The sequence below is a fragment of the Ascaphus truei genome, chromosome 2 (assembly GCF_040206685.1).
Source record: "Ascaphus truei isolate aAscTru1 chromosome 2, aAscTru1.hap1, whole genome shotgun sequence".
NCBI classification, from domain to species: domain Eukaryota; kingdom Metazoa; phylum Chordata; class Amphibia; order Anura; family Ascaphidae; genus Ascaphus; species Ascaphus truei.
The window spans coordinates 197,089,123-197,115,116 of NC_134484.1; the positions used below are offsets into that span (position 1 = coordinate 197,089,123).

General features: G+C 41.4%; 1 protein-coding gene across 1 annotated transcript; it reads right to left on the reverse strand.

Annotated features, from left to right (window-relative positions):
• Positions 1 to 19,988: 19,988 nt before the first annotated feature.
• LOC142488628 (proto-oncogene Mas-like) lies at positions 19,989 to 24,536 on the reverse strand. Its single transcript, XM_075589062.1, has 2 exons — positions 24,267 to 24,536; positions 19,989 to 22,108 (listed from the first exon to the last, which is right to left on the reverse strand). Exon 2 carries the CDS (start codon positions 22,058 to 22,060, stop codon positions 21,059 to 21,061), a length of 1,002 nt encoding a protein of 333 aa, XP_075445177.1. The 5' UTR covers positions 22,061 to 22,108; positions 24,267 to 24,536; the 3' UTR covers positions 19,989 to 21,058.
• Positions 24,537 to 25,994: the final 1,458 nt, after the last annotated feature.

A 25,994-nucleotide genomic window follows, 5' to 3' on the forward strand; every position in this document is an offset into this window, starting at 1 on the left:
GTGAAAGTCTTCATCAATTTGACCTTTTGTTAACAAAAGGCAGGTTGATCAATGCGATAATTGTTTGCGATTTTTACAATGCTTGTAATCAGTGTATAGCAAGCAACCTTTTGTTGCATGCAACATGCCCAGTTCAGATATGGAGGGGGAGGGGCTGGGGCATTTACATGAATGAATCAAGCTGAATTTGAGAGCAGCAATCACGTCAGCTAATCCTCAAATCAGATTTCTGTTTGCTTACTCCCCTAACCATGTTTGTTTTTGTTTGCACTAAACTGCAGCTGCATCTCAGTGCTCAGGAGCACAACGGGTGGGGGATGGTATGCACTTTTTAGATTACAGACAGATCAGGGTATCCAAGGATTGCTGATGACAGAACTCTCCAGTACTTTCTCATGTCAGAGGCTGCAGATTAAAAAAAAAGACATTTAATACACATTCCCCAGCATTTAGTAAATACAAAATACATTGTATGAAGCAGTAACACAGTCCACTCTCTTCACTCTGTCACCCCCTTACCCCCCATGCTTTACTAACGCTAAGGTAATGGAGGAGTTAACCCCTCCCGTCCCCACATTTTGCTATTAGGGATATTGGGCATCAGTCTAGAGCAGGGGTGGGGAACCTTTTTTATGCCAAGGGACATTTGGATATTTATAACATCATTCGCGGGCCATACAAAATTATCAACTTAAAAATTAGCCTCCTATATATGGTCAAACATTTAATTAACTCACCCCTAATGTGATGGATGGAACTGCTTCTCTTTGGTGAGGCGTGTGATGTTAGCTGGTATTGATGATGTTGCTACTCGCCACTTGTGTGACTGACTGGCTGACACTTGGGTGACTGACTGACTGACACTTGGGTGGGTGACTGATACTTGGGTGGGTGACTGACTGACACTTGGGTGACTGACTGACTGACACTTGGGTGACTGACTGACACTTGGGTGACTGACTGACACTTGGGTGACTGACTGACTGATACTTGGGTGACTGACTGACTGATACTTGGGTGACTGACTGACTGACACTTGGGTGACTGACTGACTGACTGACACTTGGGTGGGTGACTGACTGACTGACACTTGGGTGGGTGATTCACTGACTGACACTTGGGTGATTGACTGACTGACACTTGGGTGACTGACTGACTGACACTTGGGTGACTGACTGACACTTGGGTGACTGACTGACTGACACGGGTGACTGACTGACACACTGGTGACTGACTGACTGACACTTGTGTGACTGACTGACTGACACGGGTGACTGACAGACACTTGGGTGACTGACTTACTGACACTTGGGTGACTGACTGACTGACACTTGGGTGACTGACTGACACTTGGGTGGGTAACTGACTGACACTTGGGTGGGTGACTGACTGACACTTGGGTGACTGACTGACTGACACTTGGGTGACTGACTGACTGACACTTGGGTGACTGACACTTGTGTGACTGACTGACTGACACTTCGGTGACTGACTGACTGACAATTGGGTGGGGGATTCACTGACTGACACTTGAGTGACTGACTGACTGACACTTGGGTGACTGACTGACTGACACTTGGGTGACTGACTGACACTTGGGTGACTGACTGACTGATACTTGGGTGACTGACTGACTGACTGACACTTGGGTGACTGACTGACTGATACTTGGGTGACTGACTGACTGACACTGTGGTGACTGACTGACTGACTGACTGACACTTGGGTGACTCACTGACTGACTGACTGACTGACACTTGGGTGACTGACTGACTGACACTTGGGTGACTGACTGACACTTGGGTGACTGACTGACAGACACTTGTGTGACTTACTGACTGACTGACACTTGGGTGACTGACTGACTGACACGGGTGACTGACGGACACTTGGGTGACTGACTGACTGACACTTGGGTGACTGACTGACTGACACTTGGGTGACTGACACTTGTGTGACTGACTGACTGACACTTCGGTGACTGACTGACTGACACTTGGGTGGGGGATTCACTGACTGACATTTGGGTGACTGACTGACTGACACTTGGTGACTGACTGACTGACACTTGGGTGACTGACTGACTGACACTTGAGTGACTGACTGACTGACACTTGGGTGGGTGACTGACTGACTGACACTTGGGTGACTGACTGACTGATACTTGGGTGACTGACTGACTGACACTGTGGTGACTGACTGACTGACTGACACTTGGGTGACTGACTGACTGACACGTGGGTGACTAACTGACTGACACTTGGGTGACTGACTGACTGACACTTGAGTGACTGACTGACTGACACTTGGGTGGGTGGCTGACTGACATTTGGGTAACTGACTGACTGACACTTGGGTGACTGACTGACTGACACTGTGGTGACTGACTGACTGACTGACACTTGGGTGACTGACTGACTGACACTTGGGTGACTGACTGACTGACTGACTGACACTTGGGTGACTGACTGACTGACACTTGGGTGACTGACTGACACTTGGGTGACTGACTGACAGACACTTGTGTGACTTACTGACTGACTGACACTTGGGTGACTGACTGACTGACACGGGTGACTGACGGACACTTGGGTGACTGACTGACTGACACTTGGGTGGGTGGCTGACTGACATTTGGGTAACTGACTGACTGATACTTGGGTGACTGACTGACTGACACTGTGGTGACTGACTGACTGACACTTGGGTGACTGACTGACTGACACTTGGGTGACTGACTGACTGACTGACTGACACTTGGGTGACTGACTGACTGACACTTGGGTGACTGACTGACACTTGGGTGACTGACTGACAGACACTTGTGTGACTTACTGACTGACTGACACTTGGGTGACTGACTGACTGACACGGGTGACTGACGGACACTTGGGTGACTGACTGACTGACACTTGGGTGACTGACTGACTGACACTTGGGTGACTGACTGACTGACACTTGGGTGACTGACTGACACTTGGGTGACTGACTGACTGACACTTGGGTGGGTGACTGACTGACACTTGGGTGGGTGACTCACTGACACTTGGGTGGGTGACTCACTGACACTTGGGTGGGTGACTCACTGACACTTGGGTGGTGGATGACTATGACTGACTGTGGGTTGGTGTCTGTATACACACACACACACACACACACACAAATCGGAGAGGGGGGGGGGAAATTACACACTCTCTCAGACCCTCTCACTCATACACTCACTCACTCACTCACTCACTTTCAGACACTCTCAAAACAAGAATGACAATCAGCTGCAAGAAGTGGCAATTTGAGATGCATGAGGGACGGTCTGACAGCTTAGATCACACCGAGTCATTTTATGGGGCACAGATCATTGGGGGGGGGGGGGGTCTGCAAAAGTTAATCATACAACATGTATTGAAGTCAAGGGGACCAATGATGCTGGGATTAGGCGTCAGGCCTGGTGGTGTCCCAGGGCCCTCCTGCCCTTCCCTTGTCAGGGCCCTGCATAGTTCCCTCTCATCTTACCCTGCGGCACTGCGGAGCAGGTGCCTTCCTCCGCAGCTGCTGCCCAGTGTGGGGAGAAGGAGGAGAGATGGTAGTGAGGCGTCTCTCCCTCCGCAGACTCGTTCTTCTATCCCCCAAGCCTCTTATACTCCCTCCCACCCCCATCCCCCACTCCTCTTATACCCCCTTCCCCCCCATCCCCCAAGCCCCACTCCTCTTATGCCCCCTTCCCCCCCATCCCCCAAGCCCCACTCCTCTTATACCCTCTCCTCCCCCGGAGGCTGCTTACCCGCGCCGCCCAGGTGATACTCAGGTTCTTCATCACCTCAGGCGGCTGCTGCTCTGGACTTGGTCGTGCGCCAGGACGGGGGGGGAAATCGGAGCAGGTGGGGGGGGGGAATCGGAGGCATGGAGCAGACTTACCACTTGCTTAGGCCTCGTCCATGGTTGCTGCTTGCTGGTGGTGGCGCGCTGAGGCACGCTTCCGCTCAGCACTGAGCCCCTACAGCCGCAATTAGAGCGGCTTTAGTAGAGGCTCGCCTACGCTTACGCAAGCACGCAGAAGCGTAGGTCTTATCAGAATTTAAAATTTTCCCGCTTGCCGGAGCGCAGGGCTGGTCACGTGAACGGTTCGCCCAATGATGCTCCGTGACGTCACTGGCCCGCCCCCAACACGCCCCCTGACGGCGCACTGTCTTAAGGCCAGGGAATGAACCCGCTTTCCCTGAACCTCAGCGCCTCAGCACGCCCGCCGGAACCATGGACGAGGCCTAAGGGAGACCAGATTTTCAAAATGAAAAAACGGGACTGTAGACGGACGTTCACAGAGGTACACAATTGAAGACTTTTATAAGGTGAAATTATAATAAGGCTTTATTGTGCCTTTTCCTTTTTTATCAGGAAATCATCCAAACACAGGGGGGGAACAAAGCTTCTATTCACTTGGGAGTATTTCTAGTGAAATCCTATGCAATTAATTCACATCTCCGTTAGTTAAGCATTTCTCCCAGACATAAACACATAGCATGAAATAAGCAGATATAAGCAGTCTCTTAAGAATAAAAGTCTTATCTGTTTCTTGGAGGGAAAATCTTTTCAGTTCCTGGTTCATCTTCAGGTGTAGTAGTTTTCCCTGTGTCTTGAAATCAGCTCTGCTGTGTCTTGTGGCAGAGCTCAAGACATGGTCAGCTCCAGAGATCTGTGTTCTCTTGGTCAGTCTTTCCTGGGAGACTCAAGAACCCTGCTCTGTCTCCAAAGGTCAGCTCACAAGTGAGCTAAGGAGTCACTTCCTGTCTCAACAGACAGGCTTTTGTAAGCAATCTAGATCAGGCAGATGGTGTTTATTAATTGACTACCAGCAGTTAACCACCACACTGCTAGATTAAAGGCACATTACTTGAACAGGGATTACTCCCCTGTTACAGGGACATATTAAAAAATTATTTAGAAAACAAATTACATCACGTGATGCACCCCGTTGCCATGACAACGAGACACTGACATCAGGCAGTGACATGTTGCCATGACAATGTGGCATCACGTGATGCCTAGGCGCCATAATACGTCCCGTTGTCATGTCAACTTGATGACGCGTGATGTCATGGAGCGTCTCGTTGTTATGGCAATGGTCATTACGTGACATCGCGCAGCCATGTTGATGGAATTTGGAGGGGAGGATACAGCCACAGACAGTGACACACACACAGTGACACACACACACAGTGACAGTGAGACACACACAGTGACAGTGACACACACACACACACACACAGAGACAGTTAGACACACAGACAGTGAGACACACACACACACACATACAGTGACACACACACACTCAGTGACAGTGACACACACACAGTGACACACACACAGTGACATTGACACACAGACAGACAGTGACACACAGTGACTGTCACACACACACACACACACACACACACAAACACACAGTGACAGTGCCAGACACAAACAGTGACAGTGCCAGACACACACAGTGACAGTGCCAGACACACACAGTGACAGTGCCTGACACACAGTGACAGTGCCAGACACACACACAGTGACATTGACACACACACACAGTGACACACACAGTGACAGAGTGACAGAGACACACAGTAAGCCAACCTCTGCAAACACACACAAAAATAAGGCCTCTCTCACCTTTGGGTGGGTAAGGTGCCTGGGAGGGTGTATAAGGGGGCATGTGGGTTACCTGTGGCCCGGGGATGGGCTTCTGGAGTGGCGGAGCCTAAGAAGCCCGGCATTACAGGAGGAGAGAAGGTAGGGGGCAGTGCTGAGGGAAGGGGAGGACCCGGCATTACTGGAGGAGAGAAGGGAGGGGGCAGTGCTGAGGGAAGGGGAGGACCTGGCATTACTGGATGAGAGAAGGGAGGGGGCAGTGCTGAGGGAAGGGGAGACCCGGCTTGCACCCTACACTTGCTCCATGTAGGAAGTGGCGGGCCAAAAAAAAAATCTTGGCAGAGTGACAGCACGGGCAGCCAATCAGGAGAGGGGGAGGTTTCTTTGTTGTTGTTTTTTTTTTGACCTTTCGTGCAAGCTTGCTTCCCAGGGGCCGGAGCAAATGATTTCGACCGGACGTTCCCCACCCCTGGTCTAGAGGGAGGGGGGTAGGTTTGTTTGGGGGGTGGGGTGCATGGCATTGATTTACTAGCCACTAAGGTAGCCAAGGGGGGTAGATAGAGTTGTTTAATGTTGATATTAATCCTTTTGTAGCCAGCTAGTCATGAAAATCCATGACTAGTTGACCTGTGAGTTACTAAGGGGTTAATATGTACTGTAATATATTTTAAGCTTTATTTTATCATCTATTTCAGATTGGTTTATCTTATCTTGCCTACATATATAATGACCAGTATATTGGCCATTATATACATAGGAAAGACAGGGCTGTTATTATCCCAAAATGTGGTATTATGCCTCTTTTTCTTGGATTCGAAAAAAATCTTTATTTTTAGTGGTGCAACGTTTATGTACTGTACAATCAAAATAAGGCACTTTTTTTGACGATAATGCTGCATTTTTAGGTTTTTAGGTTACCGCAGCTTGATGTACAGTATCCGGGCTATTGATTTCTATAATTCCAAAAACACTGATCTATACAAAAAGCCTGTTTGCTAATTTAAATATGCTTTCTTTCTAAACTTATAGTTTAGACACATATTGTAATATTAACATTACTGTAACTGAACTGGACAATGGCACTGACACCAAACCTCAAGCCCTAGACACATAAACACGCAATGTACTCCAGAGTGTGCCTAAAAAATATGTAAAGAGATACAATTTTAACACATTAACCTATGGCATTGACACTAAACCCACAGCACTGACACATACCTGCCACATGTGACAATAGTAGTAGTAACGCATCCATGGTCTGCTGGATCGACAGGTGCTCTAACATCTGCTGGAGATGCAGGTAATGTTGGTGCAGCAGGGTCTGCAGGTACTTGATGGCTCCATTTATTGCAGGTATGACCTCTGACCTCTGACCGCCGCTATGCTGCCGGTGTTGTGTGGCGTTTAGGGTTTCATGACATCTCTAGATATTTCTAGTGACATTGTTACATTATATATTATTATTGTTTGAGGAGGTACCCGGGCGCTATCTCTATGTAGTTTATCTGATGTGCAGAAGTATAAAAAGAGTGGTGTAATACTGCCTGTAAATGGTTTTCGAGTGGTATCCTCTCGTGACTCGGAACCCCAGCAGGATCTATCCAGGACCCTTATAGGTAATGAATACAAAAAAGGATGGGGGAGCACAATGGTTGGAAACAGGCAGTGTTAGAGAACTGGTGATTGCTTTTTAAGGTGAAGCGGTTATATCTTGAGCGGATGTGTTAGCTCAGGTGTCTAATCTCTAATTGGAAGGATAGGCACACATGGGTGTACGTGTGTTGGTGTGAAGGTGAAATAAAATAAAGATATATAAAACTTACACGGCCTTGTGTAAGCCCTGTCACATCAAGGTTTCTTTGGGAGTCCCGTGTGCTTCTGATGAGGCTTTTCTTCTTGCGATGCGGGTTCTTCTTCTTGATGTAGCGGCCACTTACTTCGTTGATTCACAGTGCCACTCCAGGGGGATTTCCTCTCATATAAATAGAAAGGAGGATAGGGTTAACACATATAATTATATATACGTCAATGTGGGGGGAGGGGGGGGATGGTGTGTTTTATGAACCACCAAGAAGATTGTATACTATATATTATAGTTTAGCACTCACACGGACTTGTGTGAGTGTAATCCTATCTTGGTATCTTGTACACTTCTAGGTGTTGCCCAATCAAAATATCAGATGATGAAAGGGTGGGGTATAAGGGTATTAGTGGTAAATATAACACGATACTCACACGGGCCAGTGTGAGTACACACTCTTAGCGGTATCTTGCTCTTCTATTCCAGTTGTAGGTGCTGGTGAAGATGGGGTTAATATAAAAGACACTAATGTCTGGAGGGTAAAAACACTAACTTTAATAAAACATGAAAAATAAAATAAAAAACAAACACAGAATATAATTCTGTGGAAGGTAAAAGCAAGGGGTAGACAGTGTGGTGTTTAGTTGTAGGGAGTCTCTCTCTTCCGCGTCCGGATGGAGAGCTGCAACTGCACCTCCGCCTCCTCTGTAATGTGCTTTAAAATTTTCCAGGTGAAGAGCAACGCGTTTCGTCCAAGTACTGGACTTCCTCAGGCTCTGTAGATGTGGTCCTGCTGTTCCCAATCTCTTTTATGCCGAGTTGGACCAATCCAGATCGTTGTGTTGGTCCGGATCCGTTTCTCTAATGCGACATGATGTCGCCATCTTGTGAGGTGCGCGCGCATCCCATCTTCTGCTGGGTCGCGTTTGTGTGGTGATCTGATTGCTAATAAAGTTTTGTCCATGTTGATGTGTTACGTGTTCTTTCTAGCTCAGCCAGTAAAATCATTAATGTCCTTGTCAATGTCCAATTTGTTTCAATAAAGTTCTGAGTTGATAAAAAAGGGGAGAAAGTGCGCGCGCAGTCCCTAATGTACTGCGTGATAGTATTGAAAGTCCCTGGCTTCTCACAATTGCCTGAGGGGCTGAAAAAATTATGTATATATATCGTGGAAGGTATTGAATATACCTAAGGTTGTTACTACATACAGTAGGGTATAGTTGCTATACTATGCCATAAGTCTCTCAGTGTGTAATTTAATAAAATTATCTATGTGTGATAAGTTATGTGTCTTTTTTGTGTGCTCATATTGTTGTAAAGTGATTAAAAAGTTGATCTAAATTTCAATTAAATTATTTTGCTCCAAAAATTGAAAAACATGATTCAATCTTGTGTTTGTTGATTTATAAATAGTGTATGTTTTAATGTGAGTTAATCTGGTTTTGTGTTGATAAAAAGGTGATTAAATATTTAATGTGTAAGGTGTTTAATTTAATTAAATTAGATTAAGTGGTTTATTGTAGAGTGATGGATGTAATTTGTGAATAATGCATAACTTATTATAAGTTGCATCCAAAAGTAATATATATAAAAAATGACATATATAAAAAATATATTGTCTTTTTACTAAAAGTGAGTGTTTGAAAATTTAAAGTGCAAAGTGATTAAGGTTAATTTTGTGAGATTAGTTTAAATACCTATTAAAGTTTAGTGGGAAATGGTGTTGATAGGGATAATAAAATAATGATATTCAACTAATAATGGTAAGCAACATGCTGAATTAATATCTTATGTGGGTAAGTATGGCAGGTGAAAAACCATGCTTTAAATGTATACTAACCAAGTTTAAAGCGCACTGCTGAATAAGGCAGGTGGAATTAATAGTGCCTAAAGCAGGCTAATGTAAATATAAAAAACAGCAAACAGTTCTAAAAATCCCTGCGTAAATACATATGAAACTGGAGAAGTGTCTCTGTCAGTGATAAATCGGAGCAAAAGTAGAATTAAAAGTTGTATTCCATAAAATGAAAATATTAAGATAAAAATATTAAAATATGAGGTCCTGCATTTTAAAAGGCAGTCGTGGTAAATGCTGTCCAATCCTAAATAGCGGAGGGAATTCCAAAATCTTGAGTGGATATATCTGTTTGTTGGAGAAAAAAAGCAGATTAGTGATTGTCATGGATTTAAGCATAGATGTTGTCCAATGAGTGGAATATGCGGGCCGTAGCCTGGGTGCTCACATAAAGGCCCCCAGATCTATGTCTATATTGAGTCCTCTGGGTGTTAGTGTCTTTAATTTGTATATCCAGAAGGTTTCTCGTTGGCATAGTTTACGTAGGCGATCCCCACCTCTCCAATTGACATCTACCCTCTCTATTCCCTTATACGTCAGAAGGTTTGGGTTACCTTCGTGGAATAAGCTAAAATGCTTAGAAACGCTATGCGTCATTAGCTGCCTTTTTATATTTCCCATGTGTTCCAGTACGCGGACTCGCAAAGGTCTTGAGGTGCGGCCCACGTACTGGAGTCCACAGGGGCAGTACAATAAATAAACAATGTGATCTGTGCGGCAGTCTAGATGTTGTTTTATCTTAAAAGCTTCTTTTGTGACGTTCGACGTGAATTCTAGTTTGTTTCCCTTAGCTGCTTGTTTGCATGCTTTGCAATTAAAGCAGCTGTGGAAACCTTTTATTTTATTTATTGGGGATATTGTCTTTAAGGACAGGGTCTTGTAGTACCACATGCCAGTGTTTTTTTATTATTATTTTTTTTTTATTATTTTTTTTTATTATTATTTTTTTTTTTTATTATTTTTTGTTATTTTTTTTTTATTATTTTTTTTTTTATTTATTTATTTTTTATTATTTTTTTTTATTTTTTTTTATTATTTTTTTTTTATTATTTTTTTTTTTTATTATTTTTTGAATTTTTTGAATTATTTTTTGCTATGAAAATTCAAAAAAAAATAAAAAAACACTGGCATGTGGTACTACAAGACCCTGTCCTTAAAGACAATATCCCCAATGTCCCAAAGGTCATATTTAGAAAGGCGCCGTGCATTAAACTTCAATTAGCACCTAGCGTCTTCAAGAAAGAAGAACCAAAGATCCACACCTGGTTACCCCCAGTAAAAGGTTTCCACAGCTGCTTTAATTGCAAAGCATGCAAACAAGCAGCTAAGGGAAACAAACTAGAATTCACGTCGAACGTCACAAAAGAAGCTTTTAAGATAAAACAACATCTAGACTGCCGCACAGATCACATTGTTTATTTATTGTCCTGCCCCTGTGGACTCCAGTACGTGGGCCGCACCTCAAGACCTTTGCGAGTCCGCGTACTGGAACACATGGGAAATATAAAAAGGCAGCTAATGACGCATAGCGTTTCTAAGCATTTTAGCTTATTCCACGAAGGTAACCCAAACCTTCTGACGTATAAGGGAATAGAGAGGGTAGATGTCAATTGGAGAGGTGGGGATCGCCTACGTAAACTATGCCAACGAGAAACCTTCTGGATATACAAATTAAAGACACTAACACCCAGAGGACTCAATATAGACATAGATCTGGGGGCCTTTATGTGAGCACCCAGGCTACGGCCCGCATATTCCACTCATTGGACAACATCTATGCTTAAATCCATGACAATCACTAATCTGCTTTTTTTCTCCAATAAACAGATATATCCACTCAAGATTTTGGAATTCCCTCCGCTATTTTAGGATTGGACAGCATTTACCACGACTGCCTTTTAAAATGCAGGACCTCATATTTTAATATTTTTATCTTAATATTTTCATTTTATGGAATACAACTTTTAATTCTACTTTTGCTCCGATTTATCACTGACAGAGACACTTCTCCAGTTTCATATGTATTTACGCAGGGATTTTTAGAACTGTTTGCTGTTTTTTATATTTACATTAGCCTGCTTTAGGCACTATTAATTCCACCTGCCTTATTCAGCAGTGCGCTTTAAACTTGGTTAGTATACATTTAAAGCATGGTTTTTCACCTGCCATACTTACCCACATAAGATATTAATTCAGCATGTTGCTTACCATTATTAGTTGAATATCATTATTTTATTATCCCTATCAACACCATTTTCCACTAAACTTTAATAGGTATTTAAACTAATCTCACAAAATTAACCTTAATCACTTTGCACTTTAAATTTTCAAACACTCACTTTTAGTAAAAAGACAATATATTTTTTATATATGTCATTTTTTATATATATTACTTTTGGATGCAACTTATAATAAGTTATGCATTATTCACAAATTACATCCATCACTCTACAATAAACCACTTAATCTAATTTAATTAAATTAAACACCTTACACATTAAATATTTAATCACCTTTTTATCAACACAAAACCAGATTAACTCACATTAAAACATACACTATTTATAAATCAACAAACACAAGATTGAATCATGTTTTTCAATTTTTGGAGCAAAATAATTTAATTGAAATTTAGATCAACTTTTTAATCACTTTACAACAATATGAGCACACAAAAAAGACACATAACTTATCACACATAGATAATTTTATTAAATTACACACTGAGAGACTTATGGCATAGTATAGCAACTATACCCTATGTAGTAACAACCTTAGGTATATTCAATACCTTCCACGATATATATACATAATTTTTTCAGCCCCTCAGGCAATTGTGAGAAGCCAGGGACTTTCAATACTATCACGCAGTACATTAGGGACTGCGCGCGCACTTTCTCCCCTTTTTTATCAACTCAGAACTTTATTGAAACAAATTGGACATTGACAAGGACATTAATGATTTTACTGGCTGAGCTAGAAAGAACACGTAACACATCAACATGGACAAAACTTTATTAGCAATCAGATCACCACACAAACGCGACCCAGCAGAAGATGGGATGCGCGCGCACCTCACAAGATGGCGACATCATGTCGCATTAGAGAAACGGATCCGGACCAACACAACGATCTGGATTGGTCCAACTCGGCATAAAAGAGATTGGGAACAGCAGGACCACATCTACAGAGCCTGAGGAAGTCCAGTACTTGGACGAAACGCGTTGCTCTTCACCTGGAAAATTTTAAAGCACATTTCAGAGGAGGCGGAGGTGCAGTTGCAGCTCTCCATCCGGACGCGGAAGAGAGAGACTCCCTACAACTAAACACCACACTGTCTACCCCTTGCTTTTACCTTCCACAGAATTATATTCTGTGTTTGTTTTTTATTTTATTTTTCATGTTTTATTAAAGTTAGTGTTTTTACCCTCCAGACATTAGTGTCTTTTATATTAACCCCATCTTCACCAGCACCTACAACTGGAATAGAAGAGCAAGATACCGCTAAGAGTGTGTACTCACACTGGCCCGTGTGAGTATCGTGTTATATTTACCACTAATACCCTTATACCCCACCCTTTCATCATCTGATATTTTGATTGGGCAACACCTAGAAGTGTACAAGATACCAAGATAGGATTACACTCACACTAGTCCGTGTGAGTGCTAAACTATAATATATAGTATACAATCTTCTTGGTTGTTCATAAAAAACAACATCCCCCCCCCCCCACATTGCCGTATATATAATTATATGTGTTAACCCTATCCTCCTTTCTATTTATACGAGAGGAAATCCCCCTGGAGTGGCACTGTGAATCAACGAAGTAAGTGGCCGCTACATCAAGAAGAAGAACCCGCATCGCAAGAAGAAAAGCCTCATCAGAAGCACACGGGACTCCCAAAGAAACCTTGATGTGACAGGGCTTACACAAGGCCGTGTAAGTTTTATATATCTTTATTTTATTTCACCTTCACACCAACACACGTACACCCATGTGTGCCTATCCTTCCAATTAGAGATTAGACACCTGAGCTAACACATCCGCTCAAGATATAACCGCTTCACCTTAAAAAGCAATCACCAGTTCTCTAACACTGCCTGTTTCCAACCATTGTGCTCCCCCATCCTTTTTTGTATTCATTATATATTATTAGCAAGAGTGAACAGAGAAGTTCAGAAGTACCCCTATAAATGCACTCTAGACATAATGTATATGTTTCTAAGGTAATAAGGTAATAGATCCCCTTTACCAGAAATTAAAAACGAAAACGGCGCAAAAAACAAAAAAGTTTTAATACATCTTTAAATTGAACTATTACACTCAAATGGATAAAAATGTGGGTATAAACTGAACCCCAAGTAGGTGCGATAAGAGTGTATTTGGAGGTGCTGGTGGAACTAGTGTTCTCTTAATGTTATTGAATGCCCCCCATAGACTCCTGCGTATGTATAGAACGTATATTGCCACTAACCCTTTGTACTAATCAGATGTTTGTATGGTGACTGTATTTGGCAAAATGGTATTTGCTGGGTTGAACAAAGTAGTTCAATGGTACACCGTTTTTATACACAGATAGTTACAGTCATCGCTCTGTATATAGTAACCAGGTACAAACAGGTCTATGCTTATATCAGTGTATATACTCCTGGAAAAAAACAAGAATAAACTGTGCGCTACTATCTAACTCCTACTTATAAATAAATAAAGTGCAGTGACTAAACCATAAATGTACTAAATAAACCACAATACCAAGTGAATAAGTGATTGTATAATAAATTATATCATAACCGTGTGGTTGATAAGGGCGTCTGCTGCTATAAACATTGGGGGGGGCTCAGCACCCCACACACTCTAAGAAATGGAAACAAAAAGAAAACAGCGCACAACGCCAAATAGTGAAGCAAGTAATAAAAATGTATTACAATATTAAAGGGGTATAAAATCTGCGTACATCAAATAGAAAAATCATAAGCATTTAGTGTATATCACACTTGTTTACCACTCCATGGTTGTAGACAGGGGAATCTGGTACTCAGCTTTCTCTACAGGAGCCTCTGTGGTAGTTGTGGGGCACAGGATCCCTCATACACTTTTCATCCAGCAGGATGCTGCTTTCAAGGGAGTTCTTTAACAGCAGTCTGGCTCCACTGCAGGTTCAGGCACCCAGTGGAACCGAGTCTCAAGCGGCAATATGCCTCTTCCAGGGGGTTTTTTCCTTACAGTCCTTCGTTTCTCCTGTGGAGATTTCACCGTTTTATCAGCTGCTGCAATGGCAGGGCAGTTCAGAGCCGATGGAAAGGCTCAGCAAACACTTCCGCAATTGCATGCGCCTGCACAGCGTGCCACGATGCCGCTCCGTCACGTGATGTAGCGGAGTGACGTCACAGTTCCCGTGGCAATGGTGAAGGAGCAGGAGAAAGTCCCTTAGAGTCTCTATAGCGGCGCATAAACCGCTCAGTCAGCACAATAACACCAAAAGATAATGGATTAAATGCAGATCCAGGGGATAATAAAAAACAATGTGGTGGCATAGGTTAAATACATCCAACGCGTTTCGTACATCTAAGTACTTCTTCAGGGTAAATAATTTTGGCCATTACCCAGAGGTCTTAAATACCTCTCAGAGATGTCTCATTGGTCAGACTATTAGAGTTAGACCAATCATCTGAGCCATGGTCAAAGTGATAGGGAAGATATACTATTACTTTTAAAACAACAACTTTATTAGCAGAATTTTAAAACACAAATAAACAGTAAACTAACCTATAATCTAGCCTACCATAAATATACCATAGATATATAAAAAAAACCATGCTGGAATAAAAAGAAACACAATGTTAGTTTATCAGAAATTTAAAATATTAAAATAGACATCTATTAATCCTTCAAATATATATATATAATGATTAACTAAGAGTAATAAAGGATATAGTACAAAAGGGAGAAGGAGAAGCAGAGTAAGGAGAGTAATAGCATGTCCCAAGGGTCTATTGCGGATATGGGCTAATGATTATAATTTAATACAATGCCCAAATATCCACATCCTCATTAAGCCCCTTAGGGGACATGGTATCTAATTTATGTATCCAATAAGTCTCCTTAGAGGATAATGTTTTAACTATATCCCCCCCTCTTCTATTTACTGGAATAAACTGAATCCCCTTAAAAGTAAGACTAGAAGGGTCTTTACCATGGTGTAATAAAAAGTGTCTCGAAACACTATGTTTCTCAAACCCAATTTTGATGTTCCTGATATGTTCCTTGATACGGATTTTAAGGCACCGTTTGGTTCTGCCGACATATTGGTATCCACATGCACATTCCAACAAGTATACAATGTGTGTGGAAGTACATAAAATGAAGTCATCAATACTAAAAACCTCTAGTGTGTTATTAGATTTAAACGTTTGTTTTACAGGGTGTAAATACTTGCAAATACTGCATTTACCACAGGTATAATTACCTTTTGGTTTGGTTCCAAGCCATGTGTTAGACGTAGTAGTATTACTACATACAAACACATCACTAGGTGCTAGTATGTTCTTAATATTTTTAGCTTTCCTATATATGAACCGTGGTTTAGTGTCTAGATGAGATCCCAATATGGGATCTTTACACAGTATGCCCCAGTGTTTACTAAAAACCTTCTCAATATCCCTATATACAGAATTATAGTTAGTGATAAAAGCCACATCTACCAATCCACCCTTGTTTGATTGGATTTCATTATTTCTTTTTTTATTTTGTATCAACAGTTCTTTACGATCCAAATCACGGACTCTTTTTATCTCTCTTTCTAAAAGTTCTTTAGGATACCCCCTCTCTCTAAACCTTAAAAATAATTTGTTTGCCTGTTGGTTAAAAACCTCTACATTACTGCAGTTACGTCTGAGTCTGACAAATTGCCCTCCTGGTATGTTTTTGATCCATGTGCTCTTGTGACTGCTATTTGCCATCAGCAAATTGCTGGTATCCACCTCCTTAAAGAAGGTCTCGGTTTCCACAGTGCCATCCACTCGAGAAGTAAGTCTTAGATCTAAAAAGTCTATCTGTGTGGCATCCATTCTGTGTGTAAACTTGAGATTAAAATCATTTTTATTCAAATCAGCCACAAATTCACTGGCCGAAACACAATCACCATCCCACACACACAGGATGTCGTCTATGTAGCGTCTCCACACAACGACATTCCTGTGGTGCGTGTTTTCGGGCACAAGGAACTTTGACTCTCACTTACCCTCGTACAGGTTCGCGAAACTGGGGGCAAATCTAGTGCCCATAGCAGTCCCGCAAACCTGCAGGTAGAAAGTGGAGAGAAACAGGAAATAGTTATGTTATAGAATAAAACTAATAGACTCAAGAATAAACTCTCTATTCAATGGGTGCAGTGCCTGATCGTCCTCCAAAAAGGAGTTAACCGCATCTAGCCCTTTTTGATGTGGTATGTTGGTGTACAGGGCCTTTATATCGCATGTAATCCATACATATGAACTCTTCCATTGAAAATCCTTAAATAAGTTTAAAACTGCAGTCGAATCTTTCAAATAGGAGGTTAATTTTCCAACATAGGGTTGGAGAAAGAAATCCACATATTGACTAAGGTTGGCTGTCATCGATTGTATACCTGACACAATAGGGCGTCCAGGAGGATCAACCAGAGCCTTGTGGATTTTCGGTAAATGATAAAAAATGGGGATCCTAGGGAATTCCAAGAATAAAAAGGCAAATTCCACTGTAGTGATAACAGAAAGGGCGAGTGCATTGTCTGCCAGGACCTTCAGCTCCTTCAAAAATTCAGCCGTCGGGTCTTTAGATAATTCTATATATGACAATTTATCATTTAGTAGTCGTAAGGCTTCTTTTTCATAGTCACATCTATCCTGGACTACTACGCCCCCACCCTTATCTGCTTGCCTTATAATTAAATCAGTGTTTTCTTTTAGATTTTTAAGGGCTAACGACTCGCTATTACTGAGATTGTGCTTAATATCACCTGACTTAAAATTATGGGATAGAGCATTAAAATCATTGATGACCATGTTAAAAAATGTTTTAATGTGATGACCTTTGGAATGTGCAGGATAAAATTTGGATTGGCTTTTAAAGTCAGTATGTCTGATAACCAATTCCATATCGGTGTTATTTGCAGAAACCGTTACTATGATTAGTATCCATATCTTGTTTCAGGAAATGTCGCTTAAGGGTAATGTTGCGAGTGAACTTGTGTAGATCCTTGAACAGTTGGAAGGAGCTTGGTCCACAGGCCTTCGAGAAGCTCAGGCCCCTTCCAAGTATGCCCAATTGATCTTTACTCAAAACTGTAGAGGAGAGATTAAAGACACCTTTGTTAGCTACGGTGTCCCTTCCCAAGAGTACCCTCTTCTTTTGTGCTCTGGTCCCTCCTCGTGTTCCTCGTCTGACACATCCCTTATCTTTCTTTTCTCTTGTGGGGTATTCAGTGTATCTTTTACAGTTTTCACCTTCCTCTCCAACCTTGTTCGAATTAGGTCTAAAAAAGAAGGTGAATCTGTAGTTGGTTCCAGTCTAGCTGGGCGTTTAGGTGAGAATTTGGGGGAGTTTCTGGGTGAGTATCTAGATGTTCTTACATGGGGGTTTTTGTATTCATTTTCATAGTTTCTATATTGGCCCTGAGGCCTAGAACCATATCTAAAACCCTCAATGTAATTTTTCCCTTTATAATTGGGATTACGATACCCCTTACCATGGTTAGAGCGTGATCGATCTCTATTTGATCTATCATTTTTATTTGTTCTGCTCTCTCTCTTTTCGTCATAGGTGATGATTCTGATATCTGTTTTTTGAATGTGCGGATCCCCCTCTCTCTTTTTTATTGGGGATATATTCATCACCTGGGGCTGCTAACCTCCTGATGCCAGGGAGCCAATCGCGTGGCCAGATCTCCTGCAAGGAGATATCTACTTTTCGCGTGCTGGGAAAGGAGAGTCAGTCGGTGCTGGGACAGAGTAAGGGTAGGGTGTGCAAGGAGCAGGTGGCCCCTGCACTAGGCCAGAAATACACCCTAGGCCCCGGCTAGGCCAACTCCCCTCAGCTTGTGGTTGCTACAGGGACCGGCCCATAGGATACGGACACAGCCCTGTAGGACTAGCATAAGTGAGGGTTACAGCCAGGAAGCGTGGATATCCTGGTCACTGGTGATAAGACTTAATCACTCTTTGCAGCTCGCAGAGATAAGAGACATTCCAAAGGTGGATCACTCCATGCAGGAGCCATCCACCATAGAGGCGGATCACGATATGGGATCACCCTTCTACAGCAGGGATCCCACCCAAGTACAGCATCTGCGCACCCGGGTGTGGACACACCCGGCAGGTACCTATACACCAAGTGCACCAACAAGTACACCTCACCTAGTGGGCAGCGCTGACACACATTGGGGTTTGATGTGGGTCTCTCTGTGGACACGGTGTGGGGGAACACGGTGATGGGTTAAGGCCCTGCTAGGCGAAGGGTTAGTTGTACCTATTAGTAACCATTAGAGTGTTAAGAGCTATTCCTGTGCCAGTAAATGCTATTGTTTTATATACAGCTTGTGATTAATGTTATTGGGTCCTGTGAGGGGCTCCGCTCACTAGGCCGGGATCCCTCCCAGGTGGAGGCGCTGCACAGAGAGTATTGTATTATATCACCCCGGCTCCCTGTGGTGGAGGCTTAGGCCCCTGTGAGCCAACAGGTAAAGGCAGCACCAGTAGCATCCTTACAGTATACCCCCAATCGCACTTGGGGGGGGGGGGGTATACATGGGCAACACATGTGCACAATACTACCACAGTAATGCGTATATTTTATCTGCTGTTATACTTGTATAATATCATTAATATAAGAAAACGTAATTATCAAAAATACTTCTTCAAGGGTAGATCTCAAACACATCAAACATGTGGATGTGCAGAGCTATGGTTCATAACATTAAACACGGTTTGGGAATTCTAATGTACTGGACTATACCTTTACTTTTAAAACATTTAGGTCAGTTACTTCCCTACCATTATATTTAATTATATGAAATATTACTATTTGAATAGACATATGAGTGGGATAAGTACAAAGGACACATGTACATGACTGAGATAAGTACATAAGGTATTATGTACTACACACTACTGTATTATGAACAAATATTCTTGTTTGCATATTGAATAACTGCTGTGGGAAGAGAAAATTGCCCTATCTGTGCAAAAAATGTCACCCATAACCAAAGTCAATTTTGCAAACAACAATGAAAATGTTGCACGTCTACTGACAATTTTTTACACAGCTGCATTTTGTGTCAGAACCGAAGGGGTTTTGGAAATGTCCTATTAGCATGTGTTGCACATAATGGAAGTCTTCTCAAGACACAGAGAAGATAATGATATGCTATATATAATGAGTGACATTGTTTTATTTCTGAGTAAGTGTGATTTGGATAACATACATTTGTTGCATCTGTTCATTAATCTGACGCATTTTGTATGTTTTGTGCATTTAATCAGAAACATAGTTATTAAAAATGTTGCAGGTAGCAAAATTATTCTAAAGGAAATACATTGTATCTTTATTTACAGAGACTAGACTGACCAACTGGTAACTAACAGACATTAATGTCTTTTTTAAGTGCGGTTTTTATGCAAATGAAAAGGCTCCTCCAATGAATTTTGAGTTATATTGTATTTATTATTATGCTTTTGTGTAATTACATCCAAGTCACTTCCTCAGAATCCATGCAAAGAAACAACCTAAAATCAGCCACCATTAAAATGTATCATCTTAAAAACTGTTCAGATCTTTCATTTGCAATTAATCAAGCAAATATTAAATTCAAATCTATGAGAGATACTGATGTAGCGGCCGTTATTCGAACACATCTCGGCGCTGATATTGAGTTCTCTGCTGTTCCCCACGCAGCATGAACGCGGCCAATCGCCCCAGGCACCCGCGCTTATCGCGGACGTTTTGTTTGAATTTCATGGATTCTGGTTCTTTGTTTGCAATTAAATGGATGAATTGTAACGTGTACAGTACTGTGCTACTGTGTCAATTTCATGTTTTTAAAAGCCAGAACACTACAATTAGTTTTCTGCACTCGCCGCGCTCGCATCTTAGTGCGGGAAGGCCGGAATTCATCCCGCGGTTTCAAATCGGGATTCCGATGTACATGACGCGTGAAGTGTTCGACTAAAGGCTGCTACATCAGTAAGGCATATTTTATTCAAATCATTACTTTTCTCCTAAAATTCATAACACAAAATTGAATATTGGATGTCCAGAAAAGTGATAGAAGGAATCACACTGCAAATATATACATTTGTTAATGAGTAAAAATGATTTTAATTTAACATTAAATAGTGTAAAGCAACATTTGGATTATTGGCGCCATAAGATACCCTATGGCCTATTCACTTCTTTTAGATACTAAAATCAACACATTAAATTCAATTATACCATCCAAAATGTTGGACTTGACCGGGCTTTACAGTTGCTGCCAAACAAATTTCGTCAAAATCATCATTGCCATTTTAAAATATCATAAGGCCTCCTGACAAAATTGTGGTCCCAACACAATGAGTCAATTAGTACAATTTAAACAAATAATTAACAATTTTCTCAAATAAACTAAATATTTTGGATAATTTGATCCATTTGATCATTTGATTTGTTGCAAATTAGTTTACTGATGCTCAACAATACTGGTCTTATTATTTGTGTTGACACAATATTTAGGGCTTTGAGTTGGTCACTTTTTTCTCATGTCTTGACATAGCTAATGACTGAAGAATGAGCATATGTGGCGCTATCTGCACTTGATTTCTCTGCCTCATCCTCTTCCACATTGAAAGCACTGTGAAGAGCAGAATGAATAGAATCTCGCAGTCTCTGTTTCCTCTGTCTTCCAACCAGGAAGTAGATATATGGGTTAATGCTGCTGCTAAAAACAGTGCATAAAACACTGGCAAAGAAGAAACTGAGAGTATGAAAATCAGATGGTAAAAGCTTCAAATACATAAATAGCCACATGAACTTGATGGGCACAGTGGCTATGAGGAAGATAAAAACAGTAATTATAATAATAATATAGAGCTTAGGAGGCCGACATCTTTTGGACATTGTTTGGATCTTAATGAGTAAGATGGTGCTGGAAAGAAGCATCAGTGGAAGGGAGATGCCAATTAATAAAACAAATGTCATTGTCTGAACTCCTGTACATTTCAGTGACCCAACTGAAAAAGATTCTGGAGAGCAGATAAGATTTTCAAGAAAAGTGGCAAGGCAGGCAATAACCCACAGGATTAAACAAACTATTACAGATTGGTGCTTTGGGCGTTGGCAACGGTACCATATCGGATAGAAAACAGATAGACATCTCTCTATGCTAATGGCCATGAGGAAGAACATACCAGCATGGTATGCACCATCATAGAATATTTCTAAAGAAAGGACGACCTTATCCATGTCTGGAAAATGTGGATGGAATCCTATAAGTTGATTCATTTGGAGTAACATAACAATTGCGTTAAAAAAGAGGTAAGTAAAGTCGGCAATAGTCAGATTGATGATATAAACAGTATATTTGTTCCTCTTAATTTTGAAGCAAAGGAACCAGAAGGCAATTCCATTTCCCAACATTCCAAACAGGCAGAGTACAAAGGCACAACAGGCAGCAATAGTAAAATGTATGTGCGAGGCATCTTCATGACCATAATTTTTTGTTTTATTGAAATCTGTTGCTTCTATATTGCTGGCAGACATGTTATCATCTGTGTCACGGTGGTGTCTTCTGCTGTGTTCTGTATCAGTCTACGTGAAAACAGGAAGAGATTAATAGTAAATCACAGAATATTGCACAACCTAACATACTGTAGATATATGGCATTAACTGATTACATAAAGATAGTTTTTGGGAAACTCACAGGAACTGAGCTGCATCACTTTTTTTTTTTAGAGATCAAGAAAAAACTCAATATATTGGGGCTGGATACTAACTGGAAAGGGATGCATGTGTTACAGACACATCTACTTTCAAGATTAGTTGTAGTTTAAATATAAATGTTTTTGTTTGCTTAGGGTTCTGTTACTTTTTCCCACACAAATAACCACGGAGAAGTATCGTGGATATTTAGTTGTTGTATTAGAATTTTGAGAATCTAAATGCTTTGTAGATTGTAGTCAATTTTACTGAATGAACATAGACTGTCGAGGCAAGGGTAGCAGTGAACACTTCGAACATAGGAAGGTTTATGCTCAGCCAAATTGCCAGTGTGATGGCTGAGCATATAAAGGAAACAGGCACCAATGATAAAGAGGCAGAGTGGAGGCGCGTCAGCAGCACCTGCTGTGATTGGCAATTCCGGTGCAGGAGACAGGTGTGGGGAGGATCCCAGAGCCGGAACAATGGCATGGCTCCTGTGTGTCCATTCTGCGTGCCGTGTGTGCCCGCTGTGCACCGATGATGTTGCCGTGTGGGCAGAGTCAGGAGGTGGGACGAGAGAGAGAGGTATTAACTTGAGCGTGGGGTGCGCCTAGCACGGCCGCCGGTCCCAGGAGGAGGAAGAGCAGCGTCACGAACCAAGGGAGGCGCGGGGGACCCAATTATGGGTTGGGATGAGTGTCGAGTGCTCCGAGCACGTCGCTAATCACCGATCCTGACACATACCACGTACCGTGTGCATTAAACGTTTGCACGCTCTTTGCACACACTGTGACAGAGGGCTGAAAATGGAATTTTAGCGTTGTTTGCAATACCGGCCAGAAACGCAAGTGGGTGATTCCAAGCTACAGGTACCGTACAAGTATTGTGTCTTAAAAATAATAACCCACGGAGGCTTGATAGGACTAAGATGCTGCATCTGTATGTGTATGTATGTATGTATGTATGTATGTATGTATGTATGTATGTATGTATGATCTCTTTTGAAGCCAGACTAAAGATGACTAAACACTTCCAACTCCTTAAGGCTTTTTGTACATGATTCAAGAAAACACAAAATCAGTACTAGGTACAGTATTTCCAAAGATGATCACAACAGGACAACTACGTGCCCCTAGTCTGACAGTTTTAAATGCTAATTATACCCAACACGAAAGTGCAACCCTGCATTTTAGGTGTTGCTCTGTAGACTAGGGCTATTGTTATCCCTTAATCACTAGAAATTGCTAACTTTTTTGTTTTGTCTTTCTGTATGTACATTATATACTTAGAATCTTTAATATGCATTAAAGCAGGTTCCATTCTAAAAAAGACTGTGTGAAATAATTTAAATATAGAGTTTTTAGGAGCATTACAAACTATCACTACAGTATTTGGGTTCATGTGAAAAACAGTTTGTCATAACCTGTGCACATAGCAGAAATTAAATGTGGGATTTTTCCAGAGTTTCAAGAATACAATGACAAGGTAGTGAGAATATATGCAGGTAAAAAAAACATGAGGCTGCAAGTAAAAACAACAGAGATACAGAAGAAGAGTAAAAAAGGATATAGAACTATATGTATGACTAGATAACATATAACTGCACACTGGTATCCCAAGTTAACTTACATTTATTTATACTGTCCATGTCTCTTTTACACTTTGTCAATTTGGTTGAAAGTTGTCTGGGGAAATGATTAATTTCTTTCCTCCACTTCCAAGTCTAATGATTTAAATGTAAATGTGATCCATGTATATTACATGTTTATTCACTGTAATGTGTAAGATACATAGATTCATATATATACTGATGCTGCAATTACATTATTTAAATGACTACATGTGCTGCTGTGATTGATATTTATGACTGAAATACTAAAGAAAGACTCAAAAATGTGGTATGTCAAGTATATTATATAAAGATGGAAATATTACAGAGTATTGAATAGAAAGAAGACAGATACATGGAAATAATTAGAAAGAATAGGAAGTGGTCAAGGAAAGACGAATGCAGTATACATTAATAATAATAAAAAATACACCAACCAGCTGAATTTTTCACCAATGCTGCAATTGTGCTGTAATCAATGAGCTGGCTCAGGTCGTCTCAATTTGTCCAGCTATGAAGTTCTACTGTCCATATTTCTTTCAAAATAGGAAATATATTGGTGCAGAGCACTGTACTGCACTGTTGAAAATCTCCAGCTCTTACAGTTCATTAGACCTACTGTACAGTACAGTACTACTCCAATACCGGATACCTTATGGAGAGAAGCAGGGTACTACTGTCCCAGAATACATGTAATAGAGTAGTGCTGGGATTTGGTTCTGACATTATGAAACACCTGCTGTATTATTTCCACTGATCTGGACACCTGAGTATTGCTCCTTTATGTGATTAGTCATTGAAGGGAACTTGATACATAATTTTTTCAGAATTTGTTAACAAGCCCTATTCATGACGTAAAAGAAACTGGGGCTTTTCTTCACCCATCTCTTTTTGGTTTGTGCAGCAGCCCTTATGATCTTCTTAGAATAAATAAAGTACAATGTAATACACAGCCGAAAAAAATAGGGTTGTTTGTCGGAATTTACTTTAAAATCATTTTAAAAAGGTTCTTATTATGATTACATAAGCTACTTTATAACTCAGTCCTCATTACGGCGGACTAGTTTTCAAATTGAATTTGAGCCTATAACAAGAGGAGTATGAACTGTAAATTCTGGGATATATGTTGCTATAGTTTTCATTCTCAGGGGTAGATGCACAAAGCTCCATGGGTGACTAAACAAGATGTTAAAGTCACGTTAAGTACTAACTTCTTGGATCTTCAAAGCTCACTAATGATGCGTTAAGTGCTGTTTCATCTATAACTACAGATGCAGCAGCCGTTATCCGACCTATCTCGGTGACGTCTGCTGTATTCCATGCGGCATTCACAGAGTCATCTTCTGCAATTAATGCTTGAACAGATAAGAACGCGACTTTAGCAGAGATATATGGCTATATCATTGACAAATACACTGGCGACACACTTTATTCGAGCTCGGCTAGTCCCACGAATTCGGGTATACCCGGGTGTATTGAGGTTTGTGACTGTTTTCTGCCCGAGTGCATTGAGGTATTTTTCAGGCAGGGATTGAAGCATTTTATTCCTGCTGGCTGCAATACTGCACAGTATAATTATATATACTGCATTACAATTCATGAATTTATGCCATCTGGTAGACACGCTAAGCATTGCAGCCTATTAAATCCTAATCATTATCATTTAACAGATCAGCCGCCCATCAGCCAGGCATGAACCCAGGCTGGGAAGGCAAACGCAACGGGGCTTGTCAGAGGTGAGGAGCGGTGCATTCCAGGTATCTGCCAGGTACATACTGGGCATTTGCTCGAATAAAGTGTGTCGGTGCAGTATGATTTATTCAAATTTTCACTGAACCATCGTGGATGGAAAAATTCGATAAGGCAAACTGTAACTATTAATGATTGCTTTATTCACACAGCCCCTCATCCGGGAAGAACCAGAGGTTATTGGTCAGTGCTCCCAGCTTTTGCCGGTATGTTTGTTCATCGTGACTTCAAAAGGAGAAAGGTCGGATTTAATCCATTTAAGATTCGTACTTCCCGAGCCTGCAATGTGCCACCACCCGCTTACCAATAAAATTGCAATAACGGGCCGACCATCACTGAAAACCTGGTCACCGTAAATCTTTGCTACCTGGCCCCGTGTTATTACCAGATTCAGCAGGCAAATGTCACCTATTATA